We start from the raw sequence: 20,403 nt of genomic DNA, 5'->3' as shown, positions 1-20,403 counted from the left end.
ATAGGGGGACTAAAGAGTGTGTTAAGTAAAAACTAGAGAACTAATAAATTATTTACCCTTGAGTTAATGATTGAGCCTAATAATGATGATAGTTAAAAACATATCTTGATAAAGCAAAAGCTCCATAGCTAAATGTAGGTTGTAATGGAGTCGAGTTTTAGTCTGTTAATGCTCGGCTCATTAGAAAATTGATGAGCTCAAGCTCAACATCTTATTCGTGAGCTGCTTGGATTGTAATTGAGTTGAGCTTTGGCCTGATCATGCTCGGTTTGTTAGAAAATTGACGCGTTCGAGCTCAACATCTTGTTCGTGAGCTGTTCGTTAATTCTGTTCATGCACTTCGTTCCTGAATAACTCATTAATTATGTCTATTTGAATTTTTTTAATACAACTATATAGTTTTGAAACCAACAAAATTAAAATTTACATAAAACTACATTTTTTTTACATTCAAAAAAAAAAAAAAAAAAAAAAAATCGAACCAAACGTGTTCATGGAATTATAATTGAGCTTGTTCATGAATCTACAATCGAGCCTGCTCATGAGTTTTCGAGCCGGATTTCGCTATACTCAAGTTCAGCTCGTTTGTAAATCGAGCTAAATACCATCGAGCTTTTATTGAGCGGAACATTGAGCGCTCATAAGCGCCTCAGTTCATTTATATTGAGGCTCAGATAGCTACATCAAAGCGGATATTTTCTGAGAAGTACAACTTCCTGTGGCGTTTTCTTCATGTAATTTTTTGTCATATCCCAAACAGTTTTGAGTTCTCAAGGAAGGAACTTCTTTCAACATTGACCGACTCACAAGGAACTTAAATTTCTAAGCTATATTACACAGTAGAATGAAACTAAGCAAAAAAGGTGTTTCTGTTGAAATACCGTAGCAAAGAATAAGGAACACACAAAATTTGCAGTAGAAGCACACAAAACTTAAGATTCTCAGAATGTTGCAGTCCATCCATTAGCTAAGAGACACGGACTCTTCCCGTACAAAGTTAAAAATCTTCCTTGCGTATTAGTTCGACGTGTATGAATATGTGGCTTCCGCTATCAGAATTCAGGTGGACTTAAAGCTCACCGTAGGAGAGCTTATCATGCAAGAAGGAGTTGTGTGGTAAGACTTGTCAGTTGGTTCAGCTTCAACAATATCTATACCACTGGTTCTAGCATAGGTGAACTTTTGCAGCAGCGGTGACAGAGATTCTATAATTTCAGACATAGGTGGTCGGAATAACATCTCAGGCTGCTCACATTAAGATAAAAAGAATAAAAGTTCAGAGTTGACGACATGAACATAAATGATTTCAACGTTTTTACTCTGATACATAGTTTATGTTAAGCAGTACCTGAATACAAAGCGAGACCACATCTGCAAATCGAGAGAGAACCTTAGGGGAGAGACTTCTTCTGATGCTTGGATCAACCATCTGTGACAAATATGCACTATCATGAAGCCGAGATGAAGCCCATTTCACCAGTGATTGCTCATCTCTAGATCGTGAGCTGTGTTAAAATACAGATGCTCAAATTCAAGACATAAATGGTATATAAGCTGTACCTAAAAAACAAGATATTAACATTAGGAAAGCATGAGCCTTACCTATCAAAAGGTCTCCTTCCTGTTAATAGCTCCAAAAGCAAGACCCCATAAGCATATATATCAGTCTTTGTGTTATCTGTTCCTGGCTCGCCATGTTCAGGTGCAATGTAGCCAGTGTCACCTATAGCAATTTCAGATGCCTGTTTATAACATTACAATGTCAATATTAGTAGGTAAATCTTTTTCCATTCCCTGCCTCCAATATCTACATTAAACCAGAAATGAGACTAACCATTAAGAAGTTACCTTTAGCTTGATACTGTTGCTTGTTAGTGGCCTCAAAATTGAAATCCCACAGTCACAAAGACGAGGCTTAAATTCTTCATCAAGTAAGATGTTAGCAGCCTTTATGTTGCCGTGAGTAATAGGTGGGGAGAAAGTGGAATGCAAGTAGCTGAAAAAATTAATTTTTAAAAACAAACACTTCAATTAATGGGAAGGGAGAACCTGCAACCCTTTAAGCTGAACTCAAAGTTAACAAGTTCGATACTTACTCAAGGGAGCGAGCAATGCCTAGTGAAATATTGAGACGAGTAGTCCATGGTAATGGTTTGTATGCTTCACCGTGCAGAACATCATCAAGAGTGCAACTTTTGATATACTCATAAACAAGGAGATGCTGTCCATGTTCCACACAGTAGCCAAGAAGTGTTACAATGTTCGGGTGCCTCAGTCGAGAAGCAGTCCATATCACATCCAAGAATTGTTCTTCTTCCTGGAAGGACAGTGACACCATGCTGATATTTCTCACGGCCGATACCTGGATCAGAGATGAAGAGAAAGAATTCTCGTGACTTTATTTGATATCAGAAGTTAAAAAGGCAATCAGCAAGTTCAAATGTATATATACTTGACCGTCGGGGAACTCAGCTTTGTAAACAGAACCAAGCGATCCCTTTCCAAGAAGATTTTCTTCACTGAAACTGTTTGTCGCTGATCGTAGCTCTGCCACCGTGTAAATTTTGGCACTCGCTGGAGCTTGGTATTTTTTAACGAAGCTCTTTCTTCTGGACATCTTCTCAGTTCTTGTTTGGCGAGTAAAAGGTGCATGGCTTAGGGCCAGAATAGGTGGAGATTTGATTGGCAACAGCTGTGGGCTTGCATCAAATGCTGCTGAAGAATCTTCTATCAAGATAGGAAGACAATAAGTTGTCATAAATTATTCATAAAGAAAAGTAAGGAACAATTGATGCTGCAGAAGATCAACTGTGCATTGATGGTGCGGTTAAACAATATATAACTTTTGAACCAATGCATTTTAAATAAACAGCACAACTTCATTCATGATTTAAATAAATGATTCTCAAAGGGAAAAATATAGATTGAAAATCAACATCTTTAGTCATTTTAATGCCTTGAGTTTGCGTTCAGGATTCTCACCTCTGGTTCTAGTGCCCGGATAGTCATGGATTCGCTTCACACGCATCACAATAAAAATTGCTGCACAAGTTACTGCAAGAGTCACTGCACCTACCGTACAAGCTATGCCTCCAGGCCCTAACTTTTTCTTCTTTTGTGCAGCTGCCTTAGTGTTAGGATATTTCCCAATGGCACTTGATTCTGTTACTGGGGGGCCACTGAAGTTTTTGGCAATGGACACATTTGGAGGAAAATTCCAGGGCGGATAGTTGACTGCTATATGGAAGTTATTCCCATCAATCCTAGTATAAGGGTTAACCATAAAAATAACAATTATTAGTTAGTTCAGGCAAATAAGAACTAACAGCAGTTAAAAATTCTTGGCTACCGACCACAAATTTGGAATTGACTGAAATTGAATTGGAATAACACCACTGAAATGATTAGATTGAATGTTCCTGGGAACAGATAAAATGATTGAGAAAAAGATCAAAAGGTGATAATTGTCTGATTATTTAAACACTAACAAAGAAACAAAATACAGAAATGGAGAAACCTACAGGTCAATCAAGGATAGTTGAGAAAGGTAAACAACAGAACCAGTGAATTGGTTGTTCTGCAAGAACCTGCAGATGTAGTAGAAGAAACAATAAAAGCCATTTGACATATGAAATGAGACGACATGCGATTAATGGAAGTTGCAATAAGCTCACAGTCTAGAAAGGTTTTTCAGAGTTTCAAAAGAAGGTGGTAAATCTCCAGTAAATTCATTGTATGACAGATCCCTGCAATAGCATGGTGAGATTTCCATCAGGAAACAAAAGTAGCAATACAAAGTCTCTAAAGAGAAAGAATGCAATTTATATAATGAATATTGTAATCCCAATATGTGACATTTGACACCGCCAAGATTTGTATTACTAAAATGCAACATTTTGATGAAGATGCAATCTAATTATTAAAACTACGATTTTACAAAAGGAACCTAGCTCTCAGCCCTTATAGCTCATGTCTGCTTTTGCATAAAACCCTAAAGGGTGAAGAAACATACATCTCCTTTAGATTCTTTAGGCCGGTGAAGACATTGCCAATAGGTCCTGACAACAGATTGTGGCTTAGATTCCTGGAGAAGAACAATCGAAGAATTACTGACTTAGCTAAAATCATTCATTGGAACCAGAAAAATAGACAGCAGAGAGCAACGTACAAATGGCGGAGGGCTTTCAAGTTTGATAGAGAATGAGGTATGTTTTGGCTGAATTTGTTGTGAGCTAAATTGCTGCATAGCCAAATGATAAAACAAAAGGATCCATGAATTTGAGAGATCTGGATAATGCCAGTAAATGGAAGGTAACATACAAAGAATTTGACCATATATATGAACATACATGTGAGTGACATTAGGGGGTAGGCCGTATGGAATTTCACCAATGAGATTGTTGGAGCTAACATCACTATAAGGGGGGAAACCATATTAAATAGATAAGCAGAGATAGATAGTTATGATGTGATAACAGAATCTAAGCCAGAAAAAACACTTACAGGTGCTTCAAATTGTGGAGATAATGAAGCTGGGTTCCTAGGGTCCCGCTGAGATTGAGTCCCTGAAGTTTACTGAATATCAAAGATTAAAAAAAGATAAAATTGGTATGATGAACAATCAAATTGGCGAGGTATATTAAAGTTGAAGTGATTGAAAGTACAGGTATAATAGAGATGATCCAGCACATGAGACTCCAGTCCATAACTCCTGGCAGGGATCTCCTCCATCCGATCTCCACCCCTTAAGCTGTGGGGTCTTATTCAGGGATATGAACATATTTTCCAGGGCCATCACTGCACCAGTTGAAGGACAAGCATATCACTATTTTTTTTTTCAAAAATCCCGCTGAAATTTCAACAACTGTTCGCAAATAAAACAAAAACAGATAATCGATTTATGGCCATAGTTATATTCAAGTGTCCTCATATTTAATATTCTAATTAAAACTACCGACTGTTGACACGCATGCGTTATATATGATTTACAAGATAATAGGACACCAAACACGATTCAGTTATTTTCCGGCCATTTCTTCCTCGGCCTTTTACCGCTTGAGCATACAAGAAGAAAAAAGGAAAGAAAAACCTCGGTATATCGCCTTCTATTTGTTTGTTAAGAGAAAGTAGAAAATAAAATTGGATTAATCTTGATTTGTACTCTTCTTTTTTCCAGTAAATCAAAGATCATATGTAAGAATAAAAAATTTCCTTCTGAACTTTTTTTTTTCTGAACCAGAGTATCTTAAACGAGGATATTCAAACTTAATATTTATGACTTATCATCATCGATACGCAAATTATAAGAAATTAAGCAAGAATACTTCATAATCACGAGAGAAGAAGAGAATCAATTTCAGTTACCATCATAAAGATCAGTTAATGCTGAAGCCTGCGTAAACAGAATCACTGAGACTATGATTACAGTATACCGAGCTAGTATCTGTTTAGCCATTAGTAACTTGGAGAGCCAAACTTGATTTCAGGTCTTCTTCCTAGCAAAAAATAGCTAACAGTGTTGGTTTAAAAGGATAGTTTAATTTGCTGGCCAAAGATATAAAGATACACCGCGTTTACCTCAAGAACTTCCCTGTTTGGCTGCCGAGAAAAAAAGAAAGAAAGACAAAGAAAATCGACAGCGGTACAGTTTTGTGGTAGCAATACTAATTAATATGCATCGAAGACAAAGTTAAGTAGGAGCTAGTAGTTTTCTTTCATTTTCCTTCGTGTTTCTAGAAAGCAAACGAGAAGAGAGAAAGTGTAAGGGAAATGCAAGAAGAGTAGGGTTTTGAAGTACCTTGTGAAGACAAAAAACTCTGTTCAGGCACTGGGAGAGAGAGGAGGAGGACTGGAAACGTTTTTGTTACAGAGGAGAGAGAGACTGATCTTTGACGGCGATCACGTGGTTTATGTAACCGCATCAGCTGGCTTCCACGTCAGCATAAAACCGTTATGGTCGTTAATACATGTGGCGCGAATAAGTTAATGTTAAGTTCTTATGGACTGAGTTTGGGCTTGGGCTCATTGTTTGCCCAATATGGGGCCCATTTATCGCTCTCTTGAGTTTTCTGCTCTCTTTCGCTCCTCCTAAGCCTCCCAGTTTTTAGTAATGGCGGAACCACGGAAGAATCAAACTGAAAATGAAGGAAAAGACGACGAAGATTACATGGGAGACCTTTCTATATTCCTTCCGTCTGAAACCTCTAACCCTTCTAAATCCTCTGCCGCCAAAAAGGTCAGTCTGGGCTCAGAGCTCCTCTTATAATCCTCAAGAACTTTTTGCTACTATCTGATTAAGTTGCATTTACGTCTTTATGATTTATTTCTCCTTTAGAAAAACTTAATGGTTGCATGTTAGTGTTAATTAGATATGAGAATTTGTGTGTGTTACTGTGTGCATTTGGTTCTTCAGTAACAAAACCCTAACGCAAATTTGATTTACATTCTAGATAGTAGACGCTTCATTTATGGGAGAAAAACTGGTGCGAAAATTAATGGAATTGAAATGAATTGTCGTCTAGACTTCTAGTGTATAGTTAGTTTTAGATGCTATTGATAACTTGACATATGTCATAATGTAACTGTATACAAATGTGTGTGGGATTTTACGTATTGCACAGACACCATTGATTTAGGGGTGGGGTCTCTGTTTCTGATTCAGAGTACACAAGAGCAGACTATGGGACTCTTGTATCTAATCTTCAAGTCACTTCTTTGTTTTTAGCTGTTGAGGCAGAGTGATCATCATCATTTGTGCAGATTTCGAGCAACATAGCTTCAGCTGTTCAATCATCCAAGAAGAAGTCTAAAAGCATCAGCTGGCAAGAACAGCGTAGACTTGAAAGAGAGAGGAAACAACAGGAGGAGGATGAACAAACCTTAACAAACATAGAGGCTCCAATTCCACAATCTAACATTGGGTTCAAGTTGTTAAAGCAAATGGGTTACACCCCTGGTGCAGCTCTTGGTAAGGAGGGTTCTGGGAGAGCTGAGCCAGTGGGAATTCAGATTCGTCGGAGTCGAGTTGGGATTGGAAGGGAGGATCCGCACAAGGAGAAGAGAAAGAGAGAGGAGCTTGAAGCTGAGATCAATAGAAGGAATGAAGCGGCTTTGATGGAGGACTTTGGCTCTAGGAAGAAGTCACAATGGCGGAGTAAGAGGGTTGTGGTAAATTTCAGAAAAGCAAAAGCAGCCCTTGACCAATTGGAGAACAGAGAAGTTGTGGAGACAGAAAAAAGTGATGAAGAGGAGGGTGAACAGGAGGAGGAGGAGGAGGAAGAAGTGATATCAGAAGAGGTATGTTCTCAAAATTATTTCTTCTCAAATTTTAGAAGTTGGTTAGCTGTTGTCTTTATACAGTACATGGAATTGAAATCCATTGAAGAGTGTATCCAAATTGTTGTGCTTGCAACATTGCACTGATTTTAAGTACGACTTGGTATTAACATCATGTTGTTAGTTGAGGATTTCAGTGTTCTGCATAGTTGAATGTTATAAAATTGCTGTGGACTGTCTGCTAAACTTTTATTTTAGATGCCTTTTTTATGATCTTGAGTTGGTAATTAGATTTGAGTACTGTTTTAGTGTTTGGGGATGAATTGTTTTACTTCACTTAGTGTTGACGTTATTCTGCCGTTAGGCTTTCTAGTTCCGTATCAGGGTAGGGGAATGGTTCTTTGCTTAGGTATGCTTGTCTGTTCTCCTTTCTTAGAATAAAAATCGAAAGGGCTCATTAGAGAGAATCCACATATCTCATGAAAAAAACTTTTGAAATATCTGCTTGCTTTCGTCTTCATTTTGATAGCAGTTGCACAAAGAAATATTTAAAAGTTATCCAGTTGAAGCAATGTAAAATAATGTGTGACCTATGGCTATTACAATTAAATTACTATTACTAATTAACATTATTATAATAAAAGAACTATTTTATTTAAAATATTATTAGCTTTTGTGAAATAAATATCCACATGATTATTAGAATTTGTTTTGTTATTCACATATACATATATATTATATACTATATGCAAATTCATAGATTCTCATATTATCACGTGTTCAATACATATGTAGAATGTAAATACATGCTACGAATTGTAACTGAAAATTTAATGAGCGGAAAAGAGTGAGGATATAGTACAGTAATGTTACAAACAATATGGAGTCTCGATTTTTTATTGGTTTTTTCCTTGCCTATGATGGTGGTAATCATAATTCAGTATTCCTTTGCTATCATTTTGATATGCTATTTTTCTTTTTGAATCTTGTTATCATTAGGGGGAAAATTGGAATAACTAGGATTATATTAGTGATTGATAGCCTTCTTTTTAAGAATTTGAAATTGAAAAGGAAATGGAGCTTTGGTATAAAAAGGTCACATTTGCTTTAATTGGTTTCCATAGAACATGATTCTTTTCTCTTTGTTGACTTGCTTTTCCTTTTTAGCTTTTCTTGGAGAAACTTCTTTCTGCTTCTTAGTTAGCTTTGATTTTGGTAGCTTCCCAAGTGTAATATGCACAAACTGAGAACTAATAAATTATTTACCCAATTATTTATGATGAAATATTTTCTTTTTACTGAAGTTGAAATGAATTGGTAATTTCAATTTTTCTTTTGTGCTAAAATTGATAAAAAAAACCCCGAAAAGAATGTGAGCTTAAGATATTTTTTGGCAATTGGCCTCTTTAAGTAATGGTTTAATCAAGAAAAGATTTCCTTTTCTTAAATAAAAAATCCTCCTACAAAAGATAGGACTGCTTTTCTTTTCTTGTTATTATTTGTAAATCTACGTAAATGAAAAGGATGATATGCACATGTTTTAATTGAAAATTTGACCGCTTTTCTTTAGGTGGGTCATTCTTCATATGTTTTCCCCTTTTTCCTGATTCTCTAAGGGGGAACTTGAGTATAGTGCAATTCTATTCTCAATTTGAGCATAAATGATTCATGTTTTTTGTACTATTTCTTATTGTCATGGAACCGTTTTAGCTAAAAGCTCAAGCTGATGGTTAAAGGTCCACTTCATATTAATAGCTGACACACCCCCACACGCGAAAACACACTTGGGCTTGAAGCGTGACAACACAGGCCCATATTACCATGTCCTGCAAATAACTCAACAAATGGGGCTACCAGGAATCGAACCCTGGACCACTTGGTCACACTAGCTCTGATACCATGTCATGGAACCGTCTTAGCTAAAAGAGCCAGTGTGACCAAGTGGTCCAGGGTTCGATTCCTGGCAGCCCCATTTGTTGAGTTATTTGCAGGACATGGTAATATGGGCCTGTGTTGTCACGCTTCAAGCCCAAGTGTGCTTTCGCGTGTGGGGGTGTGTCAGCTATTAATATGAAGTGGACCTTTAACTATCAGCTTGAGCTTTTGGTTAAAACAGTTTCATGACACTTATAGATTACTATATGCGCACATTGGCTCTCTGACTTTTAATGTTCATATTTGGGATTATGAAAAATATTCGTAAATTAAATTCTTAAGAAGTCATGCAAAGCTACAGTAAGAGGACATGTAGTCAAATTTTAAGTGATATATAAAGGGACACATAAATAGGTTCGGCAAACACTAAATATGCTTTATTTCATTACAACTTTCAATGAATACATACAGCATCGTTTGTGATCATTGACTAAACAAAGTAACTCTAATGGATAATGAACTTGCGAATGCAGGATTTGCAAGAAATATTGATGAAACTGAGAGATGAGCATAGATACTGTCTTTTTTGTGGATTTCAGGTAATTCAAACACCCAAACATTGTAGTTGAATTTGAAAATTTTCACTTTTTTTTGACAGAAATGCACATTTGCTTTCATGCACACACCCTTGTCAATAACTGCAAATTAGAAACGCTGGTGAATGACACTATACTTGCTACTTATTTCAGTATGAAACTATGGAATCACTTTTATCCAATTGCCCTGGAACTGATGAAGATGACCACTAGACTACAGTCTACCGTCTGAAGAAGAGGAGCAAAATTCTCACAAGATTTGAGAGTTAGACCCCTATGTTGTAGATAAACTCGGTACCAATTCGCCCATTTTTTTATTGGTCGGAAATTTCAGCATTTCAGTTGTGTTGTGTGGAGGGGATATTCATACAAGAGCAGAAATGTCATGAGTCAGTCATATACACCTATTTAGTTGTGTATCAATTCTTTGGTAAACCTCATGACAGTTTATAGTGCTATTACATGCTCAGAAATGGAGATTTTCACCAGTTTAATTTCTAGAATTTTGTACAATGTGTTCAAGCACTAGTTAGTTATTTTTGACAATACTAATTGCAAAAGTTAATGTTTGTAATAATATAAGCATGGTATGGGTTTGCTAGATATGGGTCTCCTCTCCTTTTATGTATATATGTGTATTTGTAACAAGTTAAAATATATCAATGTAGGCTCTTCTCTAGATGGTATCTATGTATTCCTAGTGTATTACATGGTATCAGAGCCTGGTTTTGGCTTCTGTTTTGGGTTTCTGGATTGATATTCCAAAATTTATATTCAACCTTGTGAGCAGAATTTGTGGGTTTGTATTTTTGAGCTGTTTCTTTCAGCATTACTGGTCGTATGCCTTGTGAGTAGACTGTTTGGACCTAGTGTTCCAAGTCTCAATTAGTCTCACCACCCCTCTCGCGGGCTTCCTCTTCTGTTGACCGCCTGATTTGCAAATTCCGGTAACAAATCTCCCAGTGCGTGGCAGCACCGTTTACAGCGGCTTTTGGTGTTCCAATGTTTCCTTGGCATTCCGACCTTCATGTATGGTCTGTGCAACTTGGATTAGTGTTTGGATTTTTTGTGTGGGTTGACAGTGATTATTGCGCTCTTGGCCTCTCCTTCTGATATTTGTTTAATCTGTTTTTTAATTGTATTGTGTTTTAGTTGTATTGTATTTAAGACTCTTATTTGTAGTAAGCTCGACATGATTAAAATTCATACTCCACCTTGAGGGGAGTGTAATAATATAGGGTCTTGTAGGTATGGGTACCCTCTTCTTCTATGTATATATGTGTATTTGTAACAAGTTAAAATACATCAACGTAGGCAACGTAGGCTTTTCCGTGGCATCTCATGTATTCCTATAATATTGCATGGTCTATTACAATGTTCAAGGTTGATCCGTAAGATTTTGATAATTTATCTGATAGAATAATACTTCATCAAGTCAAGACATCCAGTGAGAGTCAGTTACATACTACGACTGCAACGCTGCTTTGAAGTAAAATTAAGAATGCACCACATTCTTCTATGTTGAACTTGCTATGGTATAACATTTTGCAAACAAAACCTAATCCCAAGCCCATCATCAAGTGCTTCTACAACTAAAGGATGTTTAAAGGGCTTGCTTGCCCAATTTATATAGATTTTCTCGAGGCAATCCCATTACAAATAAATATCATTCTAGGCACTTGTAGTTCAACAGTAGCAAAATAACTTATTGGTACAGGGGGTTATCCCTAAAGTCACAATAAAGTTCACACGAAGTGCCAAAAGAGTCGGTTTGGTCTAAGGCATAAGATCACCAGCCTTTTATGGATGTTCCAAATCATTATTCAAAGTTACTAAACAACCTGAAGACTTGCATAACAACAAGACAACATAGACTTGCTCAGAGAGACCAGTGCATGTGCTGAGTAGAAGAGTCATAGGCCCTGGAGTGATCAAGTTCCATGTGCTGCCTTGTATTCTGATGAGACAACTCGAGCTCATTAGAGAAATGTGCGATTTGACCCAGACCAAGATCAGGGCACATCTCGTGCGAACTGCTACTAGCTCCACTATTGCTCTTGAAACCCCAGTTGTGGTTTGGATATTGATTCACATCTGCAGCGTGATGAGGTGTTGATTGTGCCATAGGTGCTTCTTGGGTATTAGCCAAGTCCCTCATCCCAAGCCCGGATGCTTGGTTTCTTGAGCCCCATGGTTGATTTGACAGAAGAGAGAGAGCACAGGTTGAGTCAGCAATGCTGACACCTGTGAAGCATTCTCCCGAAGGAATTCCGGAACTGGAAAAATCAGTCCCACTAGAAGAACCTTGCAGGTATAGGTTGGACGGAGGATTCTGAGTGCTACTCAGCCAAGGACTAGGAACAGACCTTCCTGTGACTGTGGGTTGATTAACGGGTTCACGCGCAGACAACCTTGCAGTTGCCCATGCGTCTCTCCCGTTTTGCCTTGAGTAAGCACTAAAGTCCACAAGGAAACCTCCAGTTCTGCTGCTGTTATCTGTCGTTAAATGGACCAATAAGATTGTCATATTACGTACCAAAAACAAAATCATCTTTGAAAATGTTTCACAAGTAAAGTATCACCAAAAATTGTTGAAGAGAGTCGGCTATAGCGAGATGAAAGCATTGATCCTGCTGGTGGCTTCCTCCTTCGCTCATTGTGGCCAGCCAGTCGTCTGCGGCAACTTCGTTTTTCTTGGTCAAATTCAGGAAGCTGATGAAACCTGATTAGTTGTTAGCAGACAATTTGTTAGCACTCCATAGAGTTGCATTGATTACAAATGAACAGGCAGCACAACAAAAACAAATGGGGAATCGAGTTGTGATCCATGGTGATTGGCAATAAGATAGTTCAAGGACCCCTTTCATTTTCATTGCAATCTTATAGACACAAACAAAAAGCAAACACCAATAATAGTAAGACAGACATTTTATATTATTACAAAGCAGCTCTTATATTCACACTTCTAACCGATCAACTGCTTATATTCGCTACAGACACTTTGATATCATGTCAGATGCTCATCAAAGAAGATAATAGTGGAGTTTACGGAGAAAAAAAAGTTTCCAACATGTTAGAAGAAGCAAACATCAGTAGCAACCAGCGGTTACGGAGGCAATCCATGTTAACCACTAACGAAAAATCATTTTAATTAAACATTCTGAAGATGAAAAAAGAACGATGATAATGATAAAATGATAATGATGATGCTACTGAGTTTAGGCATACACCATTATGAAGACGAGACCAAGTGAGAGCAGCCATTTTGTTCAAGTAGCTACAGAACTGCCACTTGGATCATTTATGTGCTCAAATATATATGTGTAGTCTGTTGAATGTGACAAAGTTGCAACAACAGAAATTCCAATATGACAATTTTGACTAGATTCCTTTTCATATTTACTGAAAGGACTCGAATATAATCTTATAGATGATGAGAGATGCCATGGTTTAAGAAAATAAAACGCCAAGGTTCCATTACACATCTCACAACCTTCATCAAACTTCAGACCAGAGAAATAACCATCACGAAATACTTTGTTCTGTTACATCTAAATGAAACATGAAAGTGTGTGCAGATAAACATATTGCTGATCCACCTCATATTGATGCCAAAATTAAACCTTTCTACCTTGTTGTATCATTGCCCCTACATGGTATAAAGTAGAAGGCTGTAACTGCAGCCATTCATCCATGATTGCACCGACCGAGAAAGTATATCAACAAATAAGTAAATTACAGTCAATGTGAAAATCACATTTATGAACCATGCAAGTTCTCTTTGGTGTTCAAACACAAATTAGCAAAAGAGGTCAATTAGAATTGTGGCATACAAAACCAGAGTAGCAAAGAAAAGGCCAAAGAATATGACTTCTTGGTTGAAATTCTGGACCACCACATACAGCCACCAGAAATACAAGGTCCTACACATCATAGATGAGTCCAAAACTGTCAAGGTTTGGTGTTAATCCAAAAATGTTCTGCATTTCTTAAATAATCGTTTAACACATTGGTTTTAATTTGTGGTTGAGTAACATAAGTCATAGTACAAATACAGCCTATTAGATATGTAAATATATGATTCCCTTGAACTAAACAAACAAAAGTACTGAGTACAAGACACTTCTTTTCTATGCCTTTATATACGATTAAAATTAATTGCATGTGAGTAAGTAAAAAATAATCAGAAGTATCCCAAATGTTTGAAGCAAATTTAATGATTAAAGAAAAAAGAATTCTATAAGTGTGGATGATTATCAGAAACTTCTAAAGACAGGGAAATGATTAAACTTATGACAGTGAGATGTTTCAACTTTCAGGTTCAGGTGGGACTAACATGTTATATTTACAACCAGAGAGTCAAGTGGCTCTTGATGGACAAAGATAAGATGTCTGACATCAAATATTACTCTTTCTAACTGATATAAATAGTTACTACCTATATTAATACAAAAGCCTTTTTTATTTTTCCAAAACAATATAAAAGTAGAAAGAATTTCTGCCAATTTTAGAAAAAAAATGTAAATTAAGAAATTAAAAGGGTTGATAATTTATTGGTCCGTAACTTTTTGCATATTTAACTAGTCAGTCCTTCTATTTGAAAAAAATACATTATAGTGTCAACTACTTGTCAGTTTGTATAAAATTTAACTTTTGACTAACAGAATTTCTTTACCCAAATTAAAATGAGAAATCACAAGGAGCAAACAGAAAATAATAGCCCCAACTGATCAAAATTTGATATACTATCAAGATGGATTTTCACTGGATTTGGATTAGGGAGGTTATGGAAGGCTAAGTCAAAACATGAGCATATACACAAAGACACAGAGAAACTAACACACACACTTTGTCACTAACAAAAATTGAAGGACTTCATTACTCGGACCAAAAAAAAAAACCAAATAAGAATTCAGATTTTCAATGGTACATATATGCCTTAAATCATAACATTCCAATGAAATATGAATCACTGAACTGAATACTAACAATAAAGCACAAAAGATGCATTCCAACCTAAAAAAACTAGAACCAGACATATCCACTCCGATCTTATTAAGAACCTTTTTGTTTTACCTAATTTGTTAGCATTAATAACTCCAAATCCCATTAATCAACGATTAAAACAAAATATGGTAAAGAGAGTTAGAAAAGAAGCCTATCAAAACAGGCAACAACAAACTCACAAAGTACTATCTACTATGACAAAGAATATAACCCCAAAAGACATTGAAAGCTACCTCACTTTCTTCCTTATTTAATTACAGCCTTAATTAACCACATACTCAGCTCAGCAAACCAAAATCAACCCAGAAGAACTATAATAAATCCACAACCAAACCCAAGAACTATAAATTCCCACCTCCCCAAAGAAGAAGATTAAAACTTTGGCAACATAACATTAGTGCAGTGCAAATAAACATGTCCAAGTGACTGACCTACTGCATTGTTGGCAAAATCTTTGCTCCAAACCAGCAACAATGACAGTGGAAGACTTAGAGTGCATGCCACAAACTTTGTGCCTAGAATAGTAAGCCTTAGCATCAGTCAGATCCACTCTACAGCCTTCAACTTGGCACCTCGGAGGTTGCTGGTGTCCACCATGACCATGACCTTTCCTTCCAGACCCGGATGATGATGATGATGACCCGGATGATGGAGCAACAACAGCCCCTCCTGCATTCTCAAAATAGATCTTTCGCCCAAATTTCAAGCCATTTATAGAGTCAGAAGGTGGAGATGAAGAAGAAGAGGCATTGGAGTGACCTGACTCAGTGAAAGAGCCTGAACCCATTTCCATAAGTGGTACTTACAGTTCATAAATGGTGGTATTGTGGGTCATTGACAAGGACTAAGAGAGAAAAAAACCTTGCTTTGTGTTAGAGATTGTAAACAATAGGTAGAGAAATGGAGAGATGAGTGTTTATTTAGGTGTGTTGAGAGAAAGGGGAAAAAAGTAGCTAAAAGGAGACACCTGACACTGGGGCATGGCAGTGAACTGAGTGACTGAACCAAGAAAGAAAGAAAGAAAGAAAGACGCTTCCTTTACCTGTCTATCGAAAGTAAGTATAATAATTAATGATACAGAGGGGAAAAGAAAGAATGGAAGTTTGAGGAGAAATTAAAAAGGTTTTAACTTTCCTCTTTTTTCTCATTACAGGAACTGATGATTCATGGCCAAAAAACTATACCCCAAGTGTCGTTTTGTAGAGACCTTTTCTTTTTTCTGTTTCAGTTTCAGTTTTTTTTCATGGGGTTTGTTGTTTTCTAGTTTGTTTGCTATCTTCCTCATTTCTCGTCGACTGTGTTGTGTTGTGTTGTGTTGTCCAGAGAGAAAGAGAGTCACTGTGGTCTGGGTGGGGATATCAATGGAGAATTTGATTATGGTGTGAAATGTCATAAAGACCCCTCCCTCATTCTGAGTTTGATATGGAACATACTCAAAAGTACAATATAGGTTCCTTGATTTGGAAATGTCATGATTGAATTCAAGTCTTCACCATTTCCTTTCCGTGTTTTCTCTACAATTAAACTAAACCATACTCTCTTTGAGCAAATGTTAAGTATTTTTTTTTAAAAAAATTGCCCTCAATTTTTTATTTTATTTTATATTCCCTATCTCATACAACATCAGATCTAAGACCACTTTCTTTGCAAATTTTGATTTTCCGTCCATACGCTTTAACTACAAATACCAATACCAATACAACTCATGCTCTCCATATAGAAGTTATAATTAAAAGTAAGGATATAACATCACCTTACTAAACCAAACATAATTACATTATTAAAACATCACTTAGATCATCTCTATCTAATATTAAATTGATGTTGGGAATGAGATTTGATATGGTTGACTCTCCAACCATCATCAAACCGTATTCTTATTTTAATGAATATGGTTTTTCTCGCACAAATTTGATGTTGCATCAAAAAAATTGATGCAACATCAAATAATATTTTATTATTATCTTTTTACATTTCATTTAGTTATATATATAAATATATTATTGCATATTTTGTTATATAAATACTATTACTTGGAAGAAATCTTTTGTCTGGATAGAAGAAATAAGTTAGAGTAAAAGCATTGTAGAAACATCAAAATAGATGTAGAAAATAAAGAAAATACGGTTTGATTTAACAAAAATGATGAAATTGGTTGGAGATGGTCTTACCTTGCATTCTATCTAAACACAACAAGTTATTTCATATATTTCACTTACTTTACATTATCTTACCTTACTTTAACTACACTCAATCCAAAACAAGACCTAAGAGACATTGCCCATGCCACTAACCGATGAATAGGGACATTCGCATGCATGTTTTCATGCGCACATGAGAACTTAACCAGCCCTCTAACATTCTCAAGAATATCAGCGGCCACCATACCTAGCTAGTTAAGAAGAAGAATACCTCTTGAAATAAGATTAACAACTTCTAGAGAGTGAGAGGTAACAATCATCAACGAAAAGCCGCTTTAGCCAATCAGATACTCACGAGGATGGAGAGAAGCTCATAGTAGATAACTGACATTAATGTACCCAAATGACCACTTTCATTTGTAGGAAAAAGCCAATGTGGTCTCTTACTGTGAGATTGAAGGAACTCTGCAGACCAGAGGGGCACACGGCTGCATCATTATTAGTTTTAAAGCAATCCACTGAAGGAGGAGCCCATATTGAGATCAGACCACTATCCTAGCTAACGATAAAAGAATCAAAGCTCCATGTCGATCCATTGCTTCCGCGACCAAGTTTAAGGAGTTTATAACGGTATCCACAACCCTCCCCACCCCTAACATATTGTTCCCATAGAAAATTTTCTTCTTTTTATCCCAAATTAACCAGACTACACCAATAAATACAACTAACTCCTTTGCTGAAACCAAACACCACACTTCTTCCACCCAAGCCTTCGTTATATCCCTTTTACACTTATAAACTTTTGTCCCTATTCATGCAGCCTTCTAATAGTTCTTCACCCCTAATCAATCTCAAACTAAGTGAAGTGGGCTTTCCCCAACTCGAACACATGGCTAACAACGATCCTCCACTGGGATTCCATAAGTTTTCAAAGCTTATTACAAGGGATAATATCAAAACAGACACACCAATAACCTAGATGGAGAAATGTATGGTGAATTTTGAGCTTTCAATTTTTTCCCAGAAGCTAGAAGCACCTATAGAAGTATATGCCCTCCCTATAGGCACTTCTTCAGCCTTTTGAGCTACGTCGAAACTAGTTTTAACAATGTAGCTACCACTTTTGGACAGATTCCAAAACAAAACCAAATCTCTAAGATAATTATTACTTACAAGGAGCTGCAAGATTGCATCTGTCACATCTTTTTCAAAACAGAAGTGCACAATATCCTATTTCTAGTGAAATTCAGTGTGATTGATAAGCCACGAGACACATCTAGTAGGAGGTTCGTTAATAATCAAAAGTGAGTGATTGCACAAGATGTTAAGAACCCATTTATGAGTCATCCAATCAATCAAATTCCCATTCCCCCACTCTCCATCAACACCCCTTCACAATAAAATCTCCAGCAGACAATGCGTTTAGCTCCAATTGACTCCAACCTTAGTGGATAGGTTGAGTTATTTGAATTTTAAGGTTGCTAAATAAATGGTTGAAAGAGTCTAGATAGTTAGGATTTTTACAGATTTTTAAGAGATATTTTATGTTATTTTATAGACAGATTTTTCTTTCAATTAGTTGTATTTTAGTAGTATAAATAACTACATACAACTCTGAATAATCCGTATCTTTTCCCTTTCATATTAAAAATACATATGCTTCTCAAATATCTCTGTGTATTATGATTATTTATCTTCTTTATTTTCTCTTTTACGCATAAAAATCAAACAAAGTGGTATCAGGGCAAATTTGATTTGAATGGATTTGTGAGTTCAAAAATAAAAAACCCAAAAACAAAAGCTGGATAATAATGTTGCAGAAGAGAGTCATGATTTGGTTGGACATGAAGGGGAGTCAGTTATGCAGTAAGGTGATTCAATTGTAGAACCATAAGAAGGTATGGAATTTGAATCTAAAGATGTTGTAAAGATATGTTATGATGAATATGCTCGAAAGATAGGGTTTGTAATGCGTGTGATGTCTTATCGTCGTTCTGAAAGAGATGGAAGAAATCTTAACTATCGACTTGGCTGTAACAAGGAGGGTTATTATGTTAGTATTCGAGGAAAGTTTGGAAATGTTCGAAAGCCACACGCTAGTACAAGAGAAGGTTGCAAGGCAATGATCCAAGTTAAGTTTGATAAATCTGGGAAGTCGGTGATAACAAAATTTGTGAAAGACCACAATCATCCTCTTGTAGTAGCTCCATGTGAAGCTCGTCAAACAATGGATGAGAAGGACAATAGAATTCAAGAACTAGCCATGAATATCCAAAAAGAAGAGGAGTTGTTTTAGCTTCATCAATGCATATGCCTATGCTCATGCCCATGCCCCATACCTATGCCTACAAAAAATATGCCAATAACCATGCCTACAAATATGCCCCATAATCATGCCTATGCCCATGCCAATGACAATAAAGTATCCATGACCATGGTTTATATCAAATCATAAAGTCTTTTTAATAAATTTCAGCACCTATAAATTCAAGAAGGAGTGTTGAGTTATTTGAATTTTAAGGTTGCTAAATAAATGGTTGAAAGAGTATAGTTTTAGTTAGGATTTTTATAGATTTTTAGGAGATATTTTATACTATTTTATAGGAAGGTTTTTCTTTCAATTAGTTGTATTTTAGCTGTATAAATAACGACATATAACTCTGAATAACTCATATCTTTTCCCTTCCATATTAAAAATGCAGATGCTTCTGAAATATCTCTGTGTATTATAATTATTTGTATTCCTTCTCTCTTTTACACATAAAAAAACCAACACGATAAGATACCCTTTTGCTCATAATATTTGCTCTTGAAGATTTGTGCACCAAATGAATCAAAATTGATTAGTAACCTCCCAAATTATTTAGCCAAAATAGTCGTCTTGAAGCTATACAAGTTTCTAAATCCAAACTCTCTCCTTCATTAGGACTATAAAACTTACTCCGCCGCATTTAATGGATTTTGTTACACCCATCTCCATTATTCCACCAAAACTTAGCTAAAATTTTATGAAGATTCACCTTGGGAAGTAAGAAGCAACTCAAGATGTAAAGCGACACTGCTTGAGCTATTGATTTTACCAAGACTTCCTTCCCTCCCCTACATAATTTTCTTCTTAAACCAACCACCAAAATCCTCTCTTTTAGAAACCTAAAACACGATTTCTTAGGTTGGCCTACAACCGAGGGCATCCCTATATATTTTGAAAAAATCCAGACTCCTTTGACAAAAAAAATACCAATTAACCAATTTCTAACCTCCTCATAGACTCCAGTACTTAAGTGCACTTCTGTTTTATTGAAATTGATTTTCTATCGTAGCACCCCTTTGTAAAGCTTTTGATTTTTCTGTAAATTGTTACATTATATCTCACTGGTTCAACAAAATAGTAAAGAACAGATGAGAAATGGATGGATTGTATCTACCCACATTGATTCCATGAATTAATCGGTTAACCTTAACTTTTATAATCAATGCCGGTTGCCCTTTTGCACATATAGGAAAAAATA

General features: G+C 36.2%; 3 protein-coding genes across 7 annotated transcripts; 1 reads left to right on the top strand and 2 right to left on the bottom strand.

The window, feature by feature from the left end:
• Positions 1-15: 15 nt before the first annotated feature.
• Positions 16-5,899, bottom strand: LOC136209200 (protein STRUBBELIG-RECEPTOR FAMILY 2). 5 transcript variants are annotated; one of them, XR_010677427.1, is made up of 18 exons: positions 5,578-5,856; positions 5,365-5,495; positions 4,665-4,797; positions 4,504-4,575; positions 4,350-4,415; positions 4,169-4,240; positions 4,013-4,084; positions 3,675-3,746; positions 3,522-3,587; positions 3,354-3,419; positions 2,983-3,263; positions 2,453-2,727; positions 2,097-2,362; positions 1,849-1,996; positions 1,603-1,742; positions 1,349-1,505; positions 882-1,245; positions 16-346 (listed from the first exon to the last, which is right to left on the bottom strand). XR_010677427.1 is itself a non-coding variant. In XM_066000601.1 (17 exons), the coding sequence occupies exons 2-17, from the start codon at positions 5,453-5,455 to the stop codon at positions 1,060-1,062; spliced, it is 2,163 nt and encodes a 720-aa protein (XP_065856673.1). In that variant the 5' UTR covers positions 5,456-5,495; positions 5,798-5,899; the 3' UTR covers positions 466-1,059. The 5 variants fall into 5 exon arrangements, 4 of the variants coding, with proteins under 4 accessions (XP_065856673.1, XP_065856672.1, XP_065856674.1 ...); XM_066000601.1 differs by lacking the exon at positions 16-346 and having other exon boundaries at positions 466-1,245; positions 5,798-5,899; XM_066000600.1 differs by lacking the exon at positions 16-346 and having other exon boundaries at positions 466-1,245.
• A 177-nt stretch (positions 5,900-6,076) lies between these two features.
• Positions 6,077-10,482, top strand: LOC136207979 (uncharacterized). The gene is made up of 4 exons (XM_065998838.1): positions 6,077-6,235; positions 6,760-7,296; positions 9,684-9,749; positions 9,900-10,482. Exons 1-4 carry the CDS (start codon positions 6,110-6,112, stop codon positions 9,957-9,959), a joined length of 789 nt encoding a protein of 262 aa, XP_065854910.1. The 5' UTR covers positions 6,077-6,109; the 3' UTR covers positions 9,960-10,482.
• An 864-nt stretch (positions 10,483-11,346) lies between these two features.
• LOC136207966 (squamosa promoter-binding-like protein 9) lies at positions 11,347-16,081 on the bottom strand. Its single transcript, XM_065998824.1, has 3 exons — positions 15,185-16,081; positions 12,329-12,468; positions 11,347-12,242 (listed from the first exon to the last, which is right to left on the bottom strand). Exons 1-3 carry the CDS (start codon positions 15,544-15,546, stop codon positions 11,626-11,628), a joined length of 1,119 nt encoding a protein of 372 aa, XP_065854896.1. The 5' UTR covers positions 15,547-16,081; the 3' UTR covers positions 11,347-11,625.
• Positions 16,082-20,403: the final 4,322 nt, after the last annotated feature.

This window comes from Euphorbia lathyris, chromosome 10 (genome assembly GCF_963576675.1).
Source record: "Euphorbia lathyris chromosome 10, ddEupLath1.1, whole genome shotgun sequence".
In the NCBI taxonomy this organism is placed as follows: Eukaryota; Viridiplantae; Streptophyta; class Magnoliopsida; order Malpighiales; family Euphorbiaceae; genus Euphorbia; species Euphorbia lathyris.
The sequence above is the reverse complement of the archived record's forward strand: the minus strand, read 5'-3'. Positions and strand labels throughout refer to the sequence as shown.